This window comes from Salmo salar, chromosome ssa21, assembly GCF_905237065.1.
Source record: "Salmo salar chromosome ssa21, Ssal_v3.1, whole genome shotgun sequence".
Classification (NCBI taxonomy): domain Eukaryota; kingdom Metazoa; phylum Chordata; class Actinopteri; order Salmoniformes; family Salmonidae; genus Salmo; species Salmo salar.
Genome location: NC_059462.1, coordinates 48,438,990 through 48,461,234, shown reverse-complemented (window position 1 = coordinate 48,461,234; position 22,245 = coordinate 48,438,990). Strand labels below are relative to the sequence as shown.

At 40.2% G+C, this 22,245-nt stretch overlaps 1 protein-coding gene across 1 annotated transcript in view; it reads right to left on the bottom strand.

Annotated features, from left to right (window-relative positions):
• The window catches only part of LOC106582440 (glypican-6), a 160,588-nt gene continuing 138,343 nt past the window's right edge, over positions 1-22,245 (bottom strand). Inside the window, exons 7-9 of the mRNA XM_014165554.2 lie at positions 14,541-14,680; positions 5,097-5,272; positions 1-3,108 (exon numbers count right to left, since the gene is read on the bottom strand). Of these exons, the coding sequence (XP_014021029.1) occupies positions 2,891-3,108; positions 5,097-5,272; positions 14,541-14,680 (534 nt within the window). The 3' untranslated portion in view covers positions 1-2,890. The remainder of the gene's footprint in view (positions 3,109-5,096; positions 5,273-14,540; positions 14,681-22,245) is intronic.

The following is a 22,245-nucleotide window of genomic DNA, read 5'->3' as shown; positions in this document are numbered from 1 at the left end:
AAAGCTGTTACCATCTTTTTAATAAATATTTATTTGCAAGAAAGAGTAACAAAACTCAGATGCAACCATTTTAATTGCATTAAAAAACTGTAAGGCATTTTTGTTCGTACGGTCTTTATGTTAACTAGATCATCAACCTTATTGGCTTGAATCGGTTTTCCAATTCTAAGCAACAGATGTCATCATGATCTTCTTTTTGTTACAATAGAATGCATTTGATTGTATGAAATGTTGATGAATAATGTTTCTGAAACATTTGTTTGACATTAATTTGCTGATCCATAAACATCAATTTTCAAGACAAAATATTGCAAATATATTACCATTAAAAGTGCAATGATACACAAAATAAAAAACAGCATCCTGCAAGATAATTATTCATATTAAAGAATCTTATTTTAAGGACACACTGACAAAGGGACAAAATGTTTTGTTCTCCATAATTTTGCACATCATAATTTTGCCTTACATTCATACAAGATGAACACTAATACTGGTTTATCAAGAGGCAACGAAGCAAGCTCACACAATTTATATGCTGCACTGAGTCCATTAAGAGACCATGATAAAAGCTGAAGGATTTTAATATAATCCTAACTCCCTTGTTATGTAAGCTTAGCTGGCCTTTTGTGGTTTACTGAGTTGACCGGCTGGCCCTCTGAGAACACCGAACACAGACTGGTTTTGTTGGCTAGCGTTTGAAGGGGGGAATACAGAACTCTCCTTTCAGTAATACCGATCCTCTTCCTAGTCTCTGTAGGCATGCTCTACTGCCTATCCTCACTGGAGCATTCAACCCTGTCCAGACACTCTCTACCTCCTATAATTCTAATTTCACAGGTGTCTGTGGTCGGCATTGAGCCTGTCACCGCAGACAGAACCCCTCAGGCGCCAGAGATAAATTCAGGGTCCTTTTTTCAGGTCTTCTGCATTTTTAGCCTTCAATGTGCTTTTAACCTACTACAATTTGGCACGTCATCATGTTGATCCTCAGTCATTATTTATTGTTTTTAGTAATGAATGAATGAATGCAGACAGTCTGGTTTGAATCAATGTTACGTGTACTGTACACGAGAAGGGCTTGCTAGAATTGTTAGAACAAGGTGTCTTCCTGTATCTAAATTTGCCTTTATAATGACAGATGGGAAGTTCAAGACATCACATTGTTGGTAATGAAAACCCTTTGCAAGGCAGATGAACATGCAGTATTCTTATGAAGTTAAGCATGTGCAGTTAAAGTTGAATTAACATTAAAAACATAATTAAAAACATATCAATCCTGAGTTATCAGGTAAAGGTTCATATTGGAGGATATAAAAAATAGTGACACTTAAAAGGGACTAAATGAATGTAAACCTTCAATAACCTCCCACCAATAACCTCCCACCAATAAATGCAGGCCGATAGCTTGCACCTTTGACCATTCTCTTACTCTTTTCAATGATTAGAAAATACGTAGTGGATATCACCATAGAACATAAAGCAATATTTCTGATGAGGTTCTTTGTGATATGATAACATTTGCACTCAAAAGAATAGAACGCAGTAAATGGTAGAAACTCATATCAGATATGAGCAATACACAGTGTTGAGGAGTAGTGAACTACATGTAGTTCAACTAGTAATTTAACTACATTTTGAAGTAGCTTGGTGGTAGTTGAACTACATTCTAATCTAGGTTGTGTTTTCAGTAGTTAATGACTTGTTAGCCATGTAGCAGTGTAGCTAACTACTGGAATTACACATTAATTTTTTTGCAAGATACGGGTAGGAAATAATTTCCTTTCTTTTTCTTTTTCGGCATCAGACCTGACTAATTCTCACTTGGAACATTGTGTTTGTGTTTAATAGACAAAATTACTCATTCCGTTACACATTTTATCCCAAAGATGCAATTTGTAGTCTATGACATTTCAGATTTGCATATGATCATTCATTTTTTAAGTAGTTTGGATGTAGTGAAATACTTTTTAAAAGTAACTTTAGTTAACTAATATATATATATATATATATATATTGTAATATTAGCGTTAACATTATTAGGGTAGCTTTTGTGTAGCTTAACTTCTTCCAGAGTGAAGTAATTGGTAGCTTGGTAAACTATATTTTCAGAGTAGCTTCCTCAACACTGGTAATAGAATATCTTACTTTACCTGATTAACATTAACAACAAACATGTTTCATTGGTATTATTTACTGTCAATATAGATGTAATCAATAATATTTAAAGCAGAGGAAACAAGGTAGAAACCAACAATTATTGTGACAGCCGTACTGTTTCAATTTTTTTTTTATATGATTTTGGGGTCGTCTGAGGTTTGTTATTTGAATGAAGAAACGCACTTCTAACCTGTCAACAAGTAAAAGACCTGTCAACTGAGATCACCTCATAGTATGTGGTATAACAGTAAACCATAGTAAACGTGTTCTAGCTGTGACTCCTGGTCACCACTAGGTGTAACCTCTCCACATACTCACAGTGATAAAACATAATAACCTTCTATAGCATTGAAAAAAATAAAAAATAAAATAGGACCAAAAGTGCAAGGGCTTTTTCTCATGGAGACCTAATAACATCTGCCTTGTGCCAGACAAAAGTAATTCTTGAACAATGTTTAACAGGAGATCATCTGTTTCTATCTTGGAGTGACGGCAGTCATGTGAAGCCCTGCCTAAGGATGGAATCAACAACCAGACACTCTTTGGGAGGAGGAAAGGGGAACCAGGATGCATGACTGCTGTCTCCAGAGCAGAGTAGACCCCTCTATCTATCCGAAAGGCCAAGGCTGCCTGAATACTGTCTGCTTGACTGTAGCTCCAGTCTGTTTGGCTAGAAAAACACAGCGTAGAGAGAGATCCTACTGTCCACGTTGGGTGAGTTCCCCCAGCATTATCTCCATAGTCTGTGCAGTGCCAGGGCTGAAAGGGCCAGGCTGGCCAGCAGGGCTGCTGAGGGGGCAGGGTGTGTGGCTGCTGCTGAATCCTCCATCGGGCCACTCCCGCTCCGGTCCGCTCCCACCACCGGGGCCTCGGTGCTGGCAAAGTCAAACTCAGTGACGCAGGCCTCCGTGCAGCCGCTGCCACTGCCCGAGCCACTGCCCTCGTCGCCTGGACAACAGCACAGGAACACACAGAACACAATGAGCAGTCCATAGATATACAGAGAGAGGAACTGACAGAGAACAAATAACAGAAAGCGCAACTGACAGAGACTATTGATATAAACTACACTTTCAATGTTAAAATGAAAACATGAATACAGAAAAAATTATTGCAGATTTTGAATATGAAAACGTTTAATAATATAATATATATGTATACAGCACCAGTCAAAAGTTTTAGATCACCTACTCATTCAAGGGTTTTTCTTTATTTTTACTATTTTCTACATTGTAGAATAACAGTGAAGACATCAAAACTATGACATAAAACATATGGAATCATGTAGTAACCAAAAAGGTGTTAAACAAATCAAAATATATATAATATTTGAGATTCTTCAAAGTAGCCACCCTTTGCCTTGACAGCTTTGCACACTCTTGGCAAAGCTGTCATCACGCTCTTGAACAATCTAAAATCTAAAATATATTTTGATTTGTTATACACTTTTTTAGTTACTACATGATTCCATATGTGTTATTTCATAGTTTTGATGTAGAAATTTGTAAAATATTTAAAAAACCTTGAATGAGTCGGTGTGTCCAAACTTTTGGCTGGTACTGTATATACACAGTGCACTCGGAAAGTATTCAGACCCCTTGACTTTTTCCACATTTTGTTACGTTACAGCCTTATTCTAAAATTGATTAAATTAATGTTTTTCCTCATCAACTTACACACAATACCCCATAAGTGAAAACAGGTTTTTAGAAATGTTTGCAAATGTATAAAAAAAAAAAAAACTGAAAAGCCCTACTTACATAAGTATTCAGAACCTTTGCTATGAGACTCGAACTTGAGCTCAGGTGCATCCTGTTTCCATTGATCATCCTTGAGATGTTTCTACAACTTGATTGGAGTCCACTCGTAGTAAATTCAATTGATTGGACATGATTTGGAAATCCACACCTGTCTATATAAAGGTCCCACAGTTGACAGTGCATGTCATAGTAAAAAATAAGCCATGACGTCGAAGGAATTGTTCATAGAGCCCCGAGAAAGGATTGTGTCGAAGAACAGATCTGGGGAAAGGTACCAAAACAAGTCTTCAGCATTGAAAGTCTAGAACACAGTGGCCTCAATCATTCTTAAACTAAATAAGTTTGGAACCACCAAGACTCCCTGCCAAACTGAGCAATCGGAGGAGAAGGGCCTTGGTCAAGAACCTGATGGCCACTCTGAAAGAGGCCCAGAGTTCCTCTGTGGAGATGGGAGAACCTTCCAGAAGGACAATCATCTCTGCAGCACTCCACTAATCAGGCCTGTATGGAAGAGTGGCCAGACGGAAGTCACTCCTCAGTAAAATGCACATGACAGCCCGCTTGGAGCAAAGTACAGAGAGATCCTTGATGAAAACCTGCTCCAGCGCGCTCAAGACCTCAGACTGGGGCTAAGGTTCACCTTCCAACAGGACAACAATCCTAAGCACACAGCCAAAACAGCGCAGGAGTGGACAAGTCTCTGAATGTCCTTGAGTGGGCCAAGCCAGAGCCCGGACTTGAACCCGATACAACATCTCTGGAGAGACCTGAAAATAGCTGTGCAGTGAAGCTTCCCATCCAACCTGACAGAGCTTGAGAGGATCTGCAGAGTAAAATGGGTGAATCTCCCCAAATACAGGTGTTGCAAGTTTGTAGCGTCATACCCAAGAAGACTCAAGGCTGTAATCGCTGCCAAAGGTGCTTCAACAAAGTACTGCGTAAAGGGTCTGAATACCTATGTAAATGTGATATTTCCGTAATTTTTTTTACTGAATTCGATTTTTTTCATAAAAACCTGTTTTTGCTTTGTCATTATGGGGTATTGTGTGGAGATTGCTGATGAAAAAAAAACTATTTCATCAATTTTAGAATAAGGCTCTAATGTAACAAAATGTGGAAAAAGTCAAGAGGTCTGAATACTTTCCGAATGCACTGTATATGTGGAGTGTTACTTACTTGAGTCTTGAAAGTAGATATCATTGCCATTGTAGGCATTTTTTAACTTGTTTGTCATCACTCTCAGAGCCATGATCTGCTGGCGAATGAACGTGTCCGGCCTGGTGATGTCTACGCCCACCTCAGGGTTATTCACCTGATTGGTCAATCCGTCTTTCAGAACCTCTGGGAAATACCTGCCAGGCCAGACAATAACCATTCCTTTTCATTTCATACTAAAAAGAGTTCCCATAGTTACCAATGCAACTGTTTTTTAAAGAAATCATGTCTTCTGCACACCGAGGCAAACACCAATTTGTTAGGCAATTAGTAGAACATTTCATGTGGAACATTGGTGCAACACAGAGACTTCGGGTGAATGAGAGTAATGGCAGAGCAGTTAATGACACTCGACAGCCTCATTATAGTCTGGTCTGGCCTCCCCTGCATGCTGTGTCTGTCAAACAGAATTCTCCGGAACTGAGGCTGTGGGCTCTGCACCCTCCAGTTGGATAAGACAGGACAGAGACAAAGGCTGGACCCACCATGTAACTCTCTACAGTGTTATTTTTGTCCTCTGCTCTCCTTCTGACAGGCTGGAATAGCACAGGTCTGTCAGGGGTGACCAGGGTGAGTAGAGTGAGCTCTTGAAAGGCACTTGTCTTGGGATGTTTTGACATACTTTGAAGATATTTCTCCAGGGAAATTGTTACAGGGGTCACTTCCTATTTATTATTTCACAACTCAGTCACCAGTGCCACCATTCCAAGTCTGTGCAATGTTTCCCCACATCCACCAGTCCGTGCTGCTCTGAAACAGTCGGACAGCTTCGGGTAACAACACACCAAGAGGTATACCTTTTAAAAAAAACATATTTCAACTAAAACCTGATAAAAACCTAAAATCTCAAACAAGACATGAGCTGTTACAAAAATCAGTTTTCTTACCAATTACTAATGCAAAAAAAAAAACTACGACATAATAATATGTTTAATAAACACCTGTCTGACAATCTATTTGGAACACCCACACAACCTATCACAGGTTATATTGGTCAGGCAACAAAACCAACAATTGTTTACATGGTAACAGTGCCTTCAGCATCTTCAGTTATGTTTGTATCTCAACCTTTGGGTGTTCAAACCCGAAGGATAACCAGTAGGGGAAGTATGTTTCCGCACCTAGACAACCTGGCATATCAAGAAAGACGGGGAAGAGATCACAATTCAAGAACGCTAAGATAAATGCAACCTCTATGTAATTATCATACACATAGGACACAACTAAATATTACATTCATAATGACTGAATGAGAAACAGAAATTAGCAATGTTATTAATATTACTCAAGTGAAGTCAGCCAGCAAGTCCAGTCCTTGGGACTATACTGTTATATCTGAATTTTTATGTAAAAAATGAGTTAGTCACATATAATTGATCTTTAGATGGTTCTTCATATGTCTGTGAAGTTAGATTTTCGAAAAATAACATTTTAAGTGAAACAAATGGAAAAACTAGAAAGTTGGATCTGAATAAACCCATTTGAACTTGGCACTATAAGGTTATATCTGCAATTCAATTACAAGCCTGAACAAATATCGACGGACCAATCCGAACTCGTCTTTGCCATGTCCCTCTAAGTATGGTCTAGGCTAGTCTTGCCAGCAATAATGGCACGGAAGCAAAATAACAATGCGGTCAGAAATCTTAAAGTAAATGTTGTCACATCATTGTTCAGTGATGATAGTAATTTGTCTGATGACCATAATACATGGCTTAATGTATTTGATGATGTGTTCGGACTCTATCTTAGTAAAACAGTGTTATTCTATCAGTAATGCATTCAAATAGCTGCAGTAGTCTTAAAAACTGAACAATTGTCAGAAAGAACCTTATGGCTGAACACAGATTGACATTTCAGAGCCATAAGGTTGTATCTGTGATTGCACCCTCCTAAAAAAACTGATTTACAAGCATCTCAGGAGTTTGATACTCTGTACTTTAAGTAACTTTAAAGTGAGAACCTTAATGGGTTATGAAATAAGAATTCACTACAAAACAGTTTCGAGATCTGGGATGTAAAAACATTGATTCTCAATATCTCAGAACTATGCTTTGCGCAGATAGAACCTTAAAGTCCCAAGGTCACTAAGTAATATGCACATAAAAGTACAAGTTGTATTATGACTTTGGAATAACAGTAGTTTATTAGTCTTCCCTTTTGGGACAAAGCAGAATTTAACTTCAGTTTTCAAACATTTTGGCTACTAATGAAATTAATTCCAGCAACGAGGCATTATGCTGGTTATAAAAAGACATCAAAGCAAATTAAAACCAACATTAAAGATGGAATCTGCTACCCATCGATGCCACTCTGTTTTTTTTACTTTGAATGAAAATATGGGGGTTGAGCCCTGAGCTGGCTTGGGCTGGCCTTCTGGGCAAGGTGTGTCTTTGGTTGAGCCCTGAGCTGCCTTGGGCTGGCCTTCTGGGCAAGTTGTGTCTTTGGTTGAGCCCTGAGCTGCCTTGGGCTGGCCTTCTGGGCAAGTTGTGTCTTTGGTTGAGCCCTGAGCTGCCTTGGGCTGGCCTTCTGGGCAAGGTGTGTCTTTAGTTGAGCCCTGAGCTGCCTTGGGCTGACCTTCTGGGAAAGGTGTGTATTTGCATTAACCCCGCCTACTCAAACAACCCAGCTGGAGCATGGCTCCGGAGCTTGAGAGGAAGGGAAAGTCACTTGCAAGCTACAGCCGCCAGAAACAAACAAAGAGCAGACAAAGCCAACAAGCTAGTTAACTTGTTTGCGATTGAACTGTCCTGGTAGAAGGTACAATGTTTTCAGAAAATGTCGACAGTAACAAGCATCATCCTTCTCGGTTCTTGGATCTGAATCAACAACCCCATAAGAGAAAAAGAAGAGAAATAAAGACTGCTCAATCCAGAAACGAGATAAACATTGAAATTCATGTTGAAAGGTGGCGAGCATTGAAAGGTTAGAAGTGTGAAGCTGAAACTGCCACCCTTCTCATGGACTGGTAGGTAAGTGTTGGATTGTTTTTAGTCTACTTGCTAAGTTAGCTGCTAACCTTAGTGTGTGTAAAGTTCAAGCTAGCTAACATGGCTACTTAGCTAGCAAGCTAACGTCCTGTGTATTCTGACTGTTTTGTACTCAAACTAATCTAACGATAGTTACATCATATAGCTACACTGCATAAACTCCACAAGATGGCCAAATGTCTTTATTTCAACTAACTAAAGCCTGATATGCAGATTGTAGACATCACAACATTAGTGGGTTTGGTTTGTAGATTATAATGCTAGCTAGCTGGGTGGTAAACATCATTTCAGGCCCAGGACCACCCCAAAAAAGTGCATCAGCTATTAAATCTGGTACAGTAACATCACAGAAACATGCATTTCTCAGGGAGATACTGGTGAAGACAATCTGATTTAGAGGGAACCTGGGGCTGTACAAGTTGTGGTGCAAACCCTAACACTGAAAGAGAGGTAAGAAATTCTATATGCATTTTTTATTATGCTTCATGATTCGATAATGATAGGGTTGCTAAATCGACCAAAATAGTTAGCTATGTTTGCCTGTTCAGCACATTGCCTGCCTATATACAGCATTGATTCCTACATAGCAGTGTTGGGATTAGTTACTTGAAAAAGTTATATATTACTCGTTACATTTAACAAAAGTAACGTGTTACTTTATAATAGAACTTTGTGTGGAAAATAACGTGTTATATTACTTTGCATTACCTTCATGAAATCAAAAATCTGCTGGAGAGAGCAAGGCGAGCCGTGCACGCTCTACCAAACATACGCTTCTTACTAACAGAGGTTTGATCACTAGTTTCTCCTTTCATCTATGCCGCTGCTTTCCTGTACTAGTATGGAAGTGCTGCGCTATCATGTGGGCTCCTTAATTGGCCATATACAGTACCAGTCAAAGGTTTGGACACACTTACTCATTCAAGGGTTTTTCTTTATTTTGACTATTTTCTACATTGTGGAATAATAGTGAAGATATCAAAACTATGAAATAACACCTATGGAATCATGTAGTAATCAAAAAAGTGTTAAACAATATTTTATATTTTGAGATTCTTCAAAGTAGCCACCCTTTGCCTTGATGAAAGCTTTGCATACTCTTGGCATTGTTTCAACCAGCTTCACCTGGAATGCTTTTCCAACAGTCTTGAATGAGTTCCCACATATGCTGAGCACTTGTTGGCTGCTTTTCCTTCACTCTGCAGTCCAACTTATCGAAAACTATCTCAACTAGTGACCATATCCCCCGTGCATCCCACAAATGCGGAGGTGTTGCTAACATTCACGATAGCAAATTTCAATTTACAAAAAATATTAAAAAACGACAGCATTTTCGTCTTTTGAGCTCAGTTGATAGAGCATGGTGTGTGCAACGCCAGGGTTGTGGGTTCGATTCCCACGGGGGGCCAGTACAAAAAACAAAAACAAAAAATGTATGAAATGTATGCATTCACTACTGTAAGTCGCTCTGGATAAGAGCGTCTGCTAAATGGCCTGTCTGACCATTTCTGGAACTTCTTTGCCATCTCTATCTTTTACTAAGGATCTCTGCTCTAACGTGACACTTCCTACGTCGTCCATAGGCGCTCAGAGCCCGGGAAAAACCTGAATGTCGTCATCCCAGCCCCAGGCTGAAACACATTATCGCCTTTCTCAAGTGGCCGATCAAGGGACTCTGGGCTTAGGCGCGTGACCTGACCGCCCCCGTCTTTGTGATTTTTTTCCTCTGTTTGCCGAAAAGGAGATTCCCGGTCGGAATATTATCGCTTTTCTACGAGAAAAATGGCATAAAAATTGATTTTAAACAGCGGTTGACATGCTTCGAAGTACGGTAATGGAATATTTAGAATTTTTTTGTCACGAATTGCGCCATGCGTCTGGAACACATGAACAAAACGCCGCTATTCGGATATAACGATGGATTATTTTGGACCAAACCAACATTTGTTATTGAAGTAGCAGTCCAGGGAGTGCATTCTGACGAAGACACCAAAGGTAATGAAACTTTTGTAATAGTAAATCGGAGTTTGATCAGGGCTAAACTTGGTCGGTGTCTAAATGGCTAGCCGTGATGGCTGGGCTATCTACTGAGAATATTGCAAAATGTGCTTTCACCGAAAAGCTATTTTAAAATCGGACATATCGAGTGCATAGAGGAGTTCTGTATCTATAATTCTTAAAATAATTGTCATGTTTTTTGTGAACGTTTATCGTGAGTAATTTAGTAAATTCACCGGATGTTTGCGGGGGGTATGCTAGTTCTGAACGTCACATGCTAATGTAAAAAGCTGGTTTTTGATATAAATATGAACTTGATTGAACAAAACATGCATGCATTGTATAACATAATGTCCTAGGGTTGTCATCTGATGAAGATCATCAAAGGTTAGTGCTGCATTTAGCTGTGGTTTTGTTTTTTGTGACATTATATGCTAGTTTGAAAAATGGGTGTCTGATTATTTCTGGCTTGGTACTCTGCTGACATAATCTAATGTTTTGCTTTCGCTGTAAAGCCTTTTTGAAATCGGACAGTGTGGTTAGATAAAGGAGAGTCTTGTCTTTAAAATGCTGTGAAATAGTCATATGTTTGAAAAATTGAAGTTTTTGTATTTTTGAGGAATTTGTAATTCGCGCCACGCCTATCATTGGATATTGGAGCAGGTGTTCCGCTAGCGGAACGTCTAGATGTAAGAGGTTAATGGCGTCAGACCGAGGCTCTGCATCTGTCATCGTGCTCCGAGACCTTAGTGCTGCTTTTGGTACCATCAATCACCACATTTTTTTGGAGAGATTGGAAACCCAAATTGGTCTACACGGACAAATTCTGGCCTGGTTTAGATCTTATCTGTCGGAAAGACATCAGTTTGTCTCTGTGGATGGTTTGTCCTCTGACAAATGAACTGTACATTTCGGTGTTCCACAAGGCTACGTTTTAGGACCACTATTGTTTTCACTATATATTTTACCTCTTGGTGATGTCATTCGGAAACAAAATGTTAACTTTCACTGCTATGCATACGACACACAGCTGTACATTTCGATGAAACATGGTGAAGCCCCAAAATTGCCCTCCCTGGAAGCCTGTGTTTCGGACATAAGGAAGTGGATTGCGGCAAGTGTTCTACTTTAAACTCGGACAAAACAGAGATGTTAGTTCTAGGTCCCAAGAAACAAAGATATTTTCTGTTGAATCTGACAATTAATCTTGATGGTTATTCAGTCGTCTCAAATAAAACTGTGAAGGACCTCAGCGTTACTCTGAATCCTGATATCTCTCTTGACAAACATATCAAGACTGTTCCAAGGACAGCTTTTTCTATCTACATAACATTGCAAAAATCAGAAACTTTCTGTCCAAAATTATGCTGAAAAATGTATCCATGCTTTTGTCACTTCTAGGTTAGACTACTGCAATGCTCTACTTTCCGGCTACCCGGATAAAGGACTAAATAAACTTCAGTTAGTGCTAAGCACGGCTGCTAGAATCTTGACTAGAACCAAAAAATGTGATCATATTACTCCAGTGCTAGCCTCTCTACACTGGCTTCCTGTTAAGGCTAGGGCTGATTTCAAGGTTTTAATACTAACCTACAAAGCATTACATGGGCTTGCTCCTACCTATCTTTCCGATTTGGTCCTGCCGTACATACCTACATGTACACTACGATCAGAAGATGCAGACCTCCTTACTGTCCCTAGAATTTCATAGCGAACAGCTGGAGGCAGGGCTTTCTCCTATAGAGCTCCATTTTTATGGAATGGTCTGCCTAGCTATGTGAGAGACGCAGACTCGGTCTCGACCTTTAAGTCTTTATTTAAGACTCATCTCTTCAGTAGGTCCTATGATTGAGTGTAGTCTGGCCCAGGGGTGTGAAGGTGAACGGAGCGACGAACCACCCTTGCTGTCTCTGCTTGGCCGGTTCCCCTCTCTCCATTGGGATTCGCTGCCTCTAACCCTATTACAGGGGCTGAGTCACTGGCTTACTGGTGCTCTTCCATGCCGTCCCTAGGAGGGGTGCGCCACTTGAGTGGGTTGAGTCACTGATGTGATCTTCTTGTCCGGGTTAGCGCCTCTCCCTTGGGTGAGTGTCATGGGGGAGATCTTCGTAGGCTATACTCGGCCTTGTCACAGGATAGTAAGTTGGTGGTTGAAGATATCCCTCTAGCGGTGTGGGGGCTGTGCTTTGGTAAAGTGGGTGGGGTTATATCCAGCCTGTTTGGCCCAGTCCGGGGGTATCGTCGGATGGGGCCATAGTGTCTCCCGACCCCGCTTGTCTCAGCCTCCAGTATTTATGCTGCAATAGATTCACATAGTTTCCTCTGAACAGTTGATGTTGGGATGTATCTGTTACTTGAACTCTGTGAAGCATTTATTTGGGCTGCAATTTCTGAGGTTGGTTCCTCTAATGGACTTATCCTCTGCAGCAAAGGTAACTCTGGGTCAAAAGAGACAGTTTCATTATAGCGCTTGACGGTTTTTGCGACTGCACTTGAAGAAATGTTCAAACTTCTTGACATTTTCCAGATTGACTGACCTTCATGTCTTAATGTAATGATGGACTGCCATTTCTCTTTGCTTATTTGAGCTGTTCTTGCCATAATATGGACTTGGTCTTTTACCAAAAAGGGCTTTCTTCTGTATACCACCCCTATCTTGTCAGAACACAACTGATTGGCCCAAATGCATTAAAAAGGAAAGAAATTCCACAAATTAACGTTTAACCCACCTGTTAATTGAAATGGATTCCAGGTGACTACCTCATGAAGCTGGTTGAGAGAATGCCAAGAGTGTGCAAAGCTGTCATCAAGGCTACTTTGAAGAATCTCAAAAATATTTTGATTTGTTTAACACTGTTTTTGTTACTACATGATTTCATGTGTGTTATTTCATAGTTTTAATGTCTTCACTATTATTCTACAACGTAGAAAGTAGTAAAAATAAATAAAAACCCTTGAATGAGTAGGTATGTCCAAACTTTTGACTTTTGACTGGTAATCCAAACTATACTGTCAGCCAAACATCTGCATATTTCTCATCTTTTCATTGAAAATATTTCTTTAGAGCCGTGAGTTCTGGTTATAACACACGTAGGACCCATAGAGATGTAATAGAGGGCACAATTGCCAATAGATGGGGGGAGAGCCATCTATGGGCTTTGCCATCACAGAAGCCATCAATTGCAAAGATCAGAGGTGTATGTGCCCTCTATGCATTTCTATGGACAGCAGCTGTCATAAGATTTTTCTAAAACAGTCTTTCTCTGCTCGCTCGAGAACTAAATGATGAAAAACAAGTCGAGATCGGTTTGTTTGACAAAGTAACCGTAGTAATATTACCCAATTTGAAAAAGTAACGCGTTAGTCATAAAAGTAATCTGATTACGTAATGCACGTGTCAAACTCGTTCCACAGAGGGCTGAGTGTCTGCGGGTTTTCGCTCCTCCCTTGTACTTGACTGATGAATTAAGGTCACTGATTAGTAAGAGACTCCCCTCACCTGGTTGTCTAGGTCTTAAACCAAAAGCCAGCAGATACTAGGCCCTCCATGGAATGAGTTTGACATCCCTGTCGTAACGCATTACCCCAAACACTGCTACCTAGTGTGAACTACCCACCAGAACGACTGAATTAATATCCCCCGTCATTTAGCTGTTGTTAACAGAGCATTGATGGTTGAATTCATAAACGGTCCATACGTTCTCAATATAATTTACTGATATCAAATTAAAATCAAAATGTGTTTGGCATATGTACAGGATACAGTGGGGCGTATACGGGAATATTATTTAGCATTGTACCGTGTACTATTGCAGTAACAATTAGTATTATTTTGTTATGTAGAACAGGAGTACTTTGGCCATTTCTTAGTCACTCTTCCAACCTTTCAAAAGGATGCCCAATGTAATGTTTATCCGGATTCTGGATCAGTCAGGATTGGAGTAGCCTTTTACTATCTGTTTTCCTCTTTTGGGGTCGAGCTGATTCAGATCCAAGAACCAAGGATGATGCTTCTTTCTGCTCAGGGCTCAACCCCTATGTTTTCTTTCAAAGTGAAAAAACAACAGAAGAATTGGGGTTGCCCACAGTCTGCGAATTTCAGCTTTAAAGGGCTTCACCAGGGAAGGCATCTGTTAAGACTCAGTTTGGTCGGGTGATTTTATGTCTCCAAACTCCTCGGACTTTCGAGTGCATAGCAGTGTTTGTCTTCCACTTGTTTTGCAATGCCTCAGCCAGAAATGTCAAGGCTCTCCAATAGCGAGCTGCCGTATTTGGGCCAGTGCAAAATAAATAATCAGAATGGTTCTTAATTCAGGGACCAGACATATCGTGGAAGTCATTTAGTGCTAGTTTACCCAAGTGTTTGGGGTAAGCAGCCTGTGTTCGGGTGGGAACACTTATTGTAGTCGAGTCTTACCTGCCCTTGGTGTGCCCATTCCAACACTGGTCATCATCGGTGGCATTCCCTGCTGTCACCCTGTGTGGCTTGCAGATGTCCTCAGGCAGGTTGGACCAGAACTTCTTGAACAGCTTCAGTTTCTCCTTGATGTCAATCACCTGAGCATGTGAAAGAAGGAGAGGTAGGTAGATTTAACATCACATTGACTTGAGGATGAGATGCTATGTTCCACAAACTCATCAAGGAGGGGTACATCATATTGGGATAAAGACTGCAGTGTACACTTGACAATTTATCATGCCATTGAACACATATATTGCAGCTAAAAGAATGGTAAATTGTCAGTGTACATTCTGAGAGGATACATGTTTAAAAATGAATTTCACCCAGAGCTCAAGCATTTCACCTGTGCCCTATAAATAACTGATAAAGGCTAATGCTGAGAAAAGCTTAGTCCAGACCATAGATACAGAATATTGTATCTCTCTATGGTCCAGACCAGCACCCCACAGAGTCATCCTCAGACACATTTATATAACAACCACAACATGCTTAGTGACTTGCACCATAAACTTTGAGGGTTCTTCTAAACCACTCAAGGCAAAAGAACGACAGGACCTCAGCCATTTCACCAGCTGTCATCATTGGCAGCTCTATGGTGAGAAATCTTGCTTCCAGGGCAAAAACCCTTCGCTATCCTGGAGCAGAAGTAAAGGACATTACAAGGCTGCTTCCTACCGTTCTACGAAAGATGCTGGGGGCTGACGCTGTCGCAGTCCATGTGGAGTCAAACGGCATTAGGAGGACTAGCTCAGAACTGCTGAAAATGTATTTAAAAGAATTGATTCTAGCTCTGAAAGATTCCAAAAAGCGGCCAATTATTTCAGACCAGGTACCATCGCTGGGCCACGGCTGTGAAAGATTCAGCAGGCTACTGGCATTACACACCTGGCTAAAAGGCTACTGTAGCTCTGTTGGCATAACTTTTATAGATAACTTTGACACCTTTTGGAAACGGAGTCCATCCAAATCATCTTGGCTCATGGATCCTGTCCGTACATTTCAAGTCTGCGTTGAGACAATGACTTATCTGTGACCCAAGCCCTGCTCAGATAATCCCTACCATTGTGTCGCTGATTAGTCGTAGTGCTGCTGCAAATGTACATTGTCCCAGGGGTGTTGTCAGTCATATTGTAAGTAACCTAATGTATGTCCCTCTAACTCCCCTGAATGCTTATGTCAATCCTATAGCTATTGTCAGCAGTAATCAATCACCTACGAACCTGAGATATACTGTTCGCTTTGAGGTGGTTTGCCCTTGTAGGAAGTCCACTGTGTGCAGCTAACCCTGCACTATCAGCTCAAACATAAATATCACTGTCATGTCTACCTCTGATAAGCCTCCCAGTAAAGCAATAAAAACAATCAAGAATTGCAGAAAAGTGCTAAAAGTAGCCCACATTAACATATGTAGCCTTTAATTTACAATCTGCAGAAACTATGAGAATAGAAAGGTTCAGAACATTTGTGAAACAGCACAGTTAAAAATATATGGCAAATAGAAAATCAAAACTGGATGGTGTTCAGGGATAGATGGAAGGTTTTGAGTGGAGCTGAAGGATGGGACTAAAAACAACAAGATAACTAATGTAAAATATACTGTGTCCGTAAAATGTATATAGGTTCAGAATTTATGTGAAACAGCACAGTAAAGAATATATGGCAAATAGAAATCAAAACTGGATGGTCTTCAGAGATGGGATTAAAAACAAACAAAAGATAACTATTGTGAAATGCACTCCATAAAATGTATATAGTATGTATAAGACGGAAGTAGATGCCTAAGTGTTGTTGTCTATTAGGTTACTCCAATTAAGGGAGTTAGGGGGGAAATAAAAGGAAAATATATGTTTTAAAAATATATATATGGAGGTTGGAAATGATGCAGACAATTACATTGATGGAAGCTAATCTATCCACAATATTAAAGCTGATCTACCCACAAAAAAAACACAAAAACATATGTAGCCAAAAAAACAAGGTCCATGAAATCAATAACTTGCTAGATAACATCATTCATCACAAAGCCCACTGATACTGCCAACTACTTGAATGATTTTTTTTCCTTGGCAAGATTAGCAAATGTAGGCATGACAACAACAAATTCTGAACCTACACATCCATGCATAACTGACCAAATTATGAAAGACAAACATTGTAATTTTGAATTCCGTAAAGTGAGTGTGGAAGAGGTGAACAAATTATTGTTGTCTATCAACAATGACAAGCCACCTGGGCCTGACAACTTGGATGAAAAATTACTGAGGATAATAGGGACGATATTGCCACTCCCATTTGCCATCTCTTCAATCTAAGCCGACAGGAAATACTGTGCCCTCAGGCCTGGAGGGAAGCAAAAGTCATTCCGCTACCCAAGAATAGCAAAGCACTTTTTACTGCCTCAAACAGCTGACCAATCAGCCTGTTACCAACCCTTAGTAAACTTTTGTGTTTGACCAGATACAATGCTATTTCACAGTAAACCAATTAACAAAAGATTTTCAGCATGCTTATAGGGAAGGGCATTTAACATCTACCCACTTACACAAATGGCTGATGATTGCCAGAGGTAAATTGATAATTAAAAGATTGTGCGAGCTGTTTTGTTAGAGTTCAGTGCAGCTTTTGACATTATTGATCATAATCTGCTGCTAGAAAAACATATGTGTTATGGCTTTACATCCCCTACTCTACTGTGGACCAAGAGTTACCTGTCTAACAGAACACAGAGTGTGTTCTTTAATGGAAGCCTCTCCAACATTGTCCAGGTAGGGTCAGGCATTCCCCAGGGTGGCTGTCTAGGCCCCTTACTTTTTTTAAATCTTTACTAATGACCTACCACTGTCTCGGAGTAGAGCCTGTGTGTCTATGTAGACTCAACACTGTACACGTCAGCTACCACAGCAAGTGAAATCCCTGCAGTCAGTTTCAGAATGGGTGGCAAGAAATAAGTTAGTCCTAAATATTTCTAAAACTAAAAGCATTGTATTTGGGACAACATGAATAATATGCATGTCAATCTCCCCTGGCTCACTTTATCACATTATTTGTGAGAGGTATTGACGTATTGAATGCACCGAGCTGTCTGTTTAGGCGACTAGCACACAGCTCAGACACCCATGCATACCTCCACAAGACATGCCACCAAGGCCAAAACACAGTACTACATAGAGCCATGACAACATTAAACATTATTCCACATCACATAACTCAGGAAGGCAGTAAAGTCAGATAATTAAAAAAAATAAAACTACACCTTATGGAACAGCATGGACTGTGAAGAGACACATACAGGCACAGACCCACGCTCGCACACACACGCTAACACACGCACTCTATACATACGCACATTTGGATTTTGTATTGTAAATATGTTGTAGTAATGTGTAGGGAAGTGTAATGTTTTAACTCCGAAGTAAATTGCCTTAAAATTGCTGGACCCCAGGAAGAGTAGCTGCTGCCTTTGCAGAAACTAATGGGGATCCATAATAAACCCCAGGAAGAGTTGCTCCTGCCTTGGCAGGAACTAACAGGGATCTATAATAAATATCAATAGCTGGATGTTGTATTGAAATGTTTGGATTTACGTGTTTCACAAAAGCTGAAGGGAAAACTGATAACATCAGGGTGTTCCCATTACCTGTCTCCCCCTGTCACGCTGTTGGCTGCAGGTTAAATTGTAGTGAACCTGTAGTTACATTTTACATTTTAGTCATTTAGCAGACGCTCTTATCCAGAGCGACTTACAGTAGTGAATGCATACATTTCATACATTTGGTTTTTTCCCCCCGTACTGGCCCCTCGTGGGAATCGAACCCACAACCCTGGCATTGCAAACACCATGCTCTACCAACTGAGCCAAATGGGACTGTGTGGCTCAGTTGGTAGAGCATGGTGTTTGCAATAGTTGAACATGAAAGGTGCAGTACTTACAGTGGGGTCGCCGCCACTGCTTTTGAGGTGTTCATGCTGTCACACGGATGCCAAAGCACTTTAGCAGCTCTGATACTGCTGCCCAGAGGGGTCAGGACTCCACTCAGAGGACTAACATCACTGGCCATATTTAATTAACTAAACCACACAACTGACTGCACCAGGATACCACGCTTCGGGGATACACTGGATGTGTCCCAAATCGTACCCTATTGCCTATATAGTGCACTACTTTTGACCAGACAGTAATTCACACCATAGTGATTAGGTTATCATTTTTTTGTACAATACATCCTCATAAACACCAAGCAACATACTAATATATGTACAAAGTTGTCATCAAGGCAAAGGGTGGCTATTTGAAGAATCTCAAATATAAAATATATTTTGATTTGTTTAACACTTTTTTGGTTACTACATGATTCCATATGTGTTATTTCATAGTTTGTCTTCACTATTATTCTACAATGTAGAAAATAGTAAAAATAAAGAAAAACCCTTGAATGAGTAGGTGTTCTAAAACTTTTAATGTTTATATATCTGCGTCATATAGCTATATGAGTTACCACGGAGAGGTAAACATCGATCTCATGTGATCCCAATTGAAACAAAAGCAGAGATTACATTGACACAGTACTGACACCTCCCCCATATTGAGTGGACCACGATTCCCTTCTGACAGAACTGAACGTACTGTACTGTGCATCTAAAGAACTACTGGGAGGCTGTCTTGGTGAGAGGCTGTGTTGGTGAGGGCCTGTGTGGCGAGGGGCTGTCTTGGTGAGGGGCTGTGTTGGTGAGGGCCTGTGTGGCGAGGGGCTGTGTTGGCGAGGGGCTGTGTTGGCGAGGGGGCTGTGTTGGTGAGGGGCTGTGTTGGCGAGGGCCTGTGTGGCGAGGGGGCTGTGTTGGCGAGGGGTCTGTGTGGGTCGATGGATGGTGGAAACAGGAAATAAAATATTAATTTTGTCTAGTCTGTAATACAGAGCTTTGACAATAAATGAGGGCTTTAGCTTTATGTTCTGTAAAACAAAAGCAATTAATGTGTTTAATGGGAGTTTAATGGCATAGACATGAAAATATGAAAAGTCTCCAGATTTAACTGGCTTTTAGAGTAGTTAGATATTCTCATTGATTTAGGGGGTGATATAGTCACAAAATTCAGTTTCATAACAAAATAACTGAATACATGAAATATGTATTTATTTTATAGAGATGTAAAGAGATCGCAATGTCGTATCTGTCCCATTATAGCGTCTGAGAGCATACGGGCAGTGCCATTGAGGCTATCTCCATTTTGAAGTAGTCCATGTTCTTCTTCTATTACTACTTGGAGTTGGTAAACAAACTGTAAGGGTGTGCAGTATATTGCCATCTAGAGAGTGTTGTTGGAACAGGTATAAAGCCATAGTTGGCTATTTACTACCACCTGCAGTTATGGAATGTTTGCTCAGGAGTATAATTCATTGGCTGACCCTCCTGATAACCAGGATGGGATTATGTGATCCTTCCTTAAACCATAGGAAGTCCCACCCAGTTGACTACTTCAAAATCGTCAAACTGGCTTTTGGGCACTAGAGTACTCTATACATCTCTATGATTTATTGATAGCCCTCGTTCTATGAACATTTAAATATATAACTGATATTCCTACAGAGTGAATAAAGGCCATCTCCAGAGAGAGAAAATTTGCTTTTATACCATCTAAATGGAATTTGACTTTTCTTTTCTACCTCACCTTCAAATATTTCAGCACACCCAAGGAGTGAGAATAAATAAAGAGGAGAAGAGAGAGTGTGCTTTTTCACAAGTAGACCAGATGCAATTTACTTCTATAAACTGTTTTTGGCTATCTGAGTCAGTCTCCATCTTTATTCTGCATTCCCTATGAATAAATAAAATGGTATGAGGACTGCATCAATAAGCTGATACTGGCAGGCTGGCGATATGACCACTAGATGGCAGTCCATCTCTTATAAATTGAAGGAGTGTGTGTGGCAGGGTTTCCCAAACTCGGTCCTCGGGACCCCAAGGGGTGCACGTTTTGGTTTTTACACTAACACTACACAGCTGATTTAAATAATCAACTAGTCATCAAGCTTAATGCAGACAGTATTAAGTAAAAACCAAAATGTGCACCCCTTGTGTCCCGAGGACTGAGTTTGGGAAATACTGCAGTACTGTATGTACGTTCTACTGGTGAGTGTGAGTGTAAGAGAGTGAGACAGAGAGAAAGACTGCATATTCAACCATCTAAACCTAACATACTGTACCAGACATTGTATATTAATGTATACACACATGCACGCACATAAAGACATGTACGAGCACACACACAAACAAATAGTCAATTTAAAAAAAGTATAGATTATGCAAATGGTATTCATAGTTAATACTCATGCAGAAAAAGAAACAAGGCCACACATTAAACTGTTCTGCCTCTTGCCCTGTTAATATGCCATGGGAATTGGAGTATCTGGACCAGCAAGTGATAATACAAATTGGTTAATATGCTTTATGGCAAAAATATCTTCATGCATTTAAGGTAAAATGCAGAGATACATAAAGATCCTCAGAATGTAAAGAAGAGCACATCATCTCAGCTCTCCATAGTGCCACAAACACTGGGGATCCTCAGAATGTAAAGAAGAGCACATCATCTCAGCTCTCCATAGTGCCACAAACACTGGGGATCCTCAGAATGTAAAGAAGAGCACATCATCTCAGCTCTCCATAGTGCCAGAAACACTGGGGATCCTCAGAATGTAAAGTAGAGCACATCATCTCAGCTCTCCATAGTGCCAGAAACACTGGGGAGGAAGTTTGTATTCTCTAGTGTATGCATAGAAAGTGGAGGATGAGAAACACTGACTGACAGGTACAGTATGTGCAGGTTGTCAATGAGGGAATATTGAGAAGAGATAAATAGAGAGAGAGAGAGAGACTGTGATCGAGAGAGAGAGAGGGAGAGAGACTGTGATCGAGAGAGAGAGAGGGAGAGAGACTGTGATAGAGAGAGAGAGAGAGAGACTGTGATCGAGAGAAAGACAGAGAGAACTAAGATTATGTTCACAATAGGAGATATTCCCATTCAAATCAAAAACGTACAAACTAACATGGCAAACATCCTAGAAGCATCAGGTTGTTGAAATAGATGAAAATACCCCTCGGGAAATTAACACTTTCTGTCTTCTCTAACATCCACCACCGACAAATGTGAGGTGTGATTATTACATGGTCCTCTGATTAGGATTGAGAAGTGTTCACCATGAAGACAGACGTATGTTTATTTACTCATTTCCTTTCATTTGCCACTTTTATGAACACAATTACATGTTGCACTACAAAAAACAGAAAATGTACCATTATATATGAGCTGGGTGTTAAATGGATAGCTGGCAGTATTCCCTGTTGAGAAAATAAATACAGTGCAAATCGCAGGTTGACGTTTATCGTCATGAAACTTGATCTGGAGGCAGAGCTGACTGATTTCCACTTGATGGGCCGGCTGCAAACTCAAAATTGGCTAAACTGTAAAAATTCAATATATATTTCGTTTTTTAGCTTTTTGGTCTTAATTTAAGGTTAGGTTTAGGCATTAGGGTTAGCAGTGTGGTTAAGGTTAGGGTTAAGGTTAGGGTTAAAATCAGATTTTATGGCTTTGTGGCTGTGCTAGCTAGAGACCACTCTGCAGAGCTGCCTCCAAAACAACATTCATGATGTAAAACGCTGA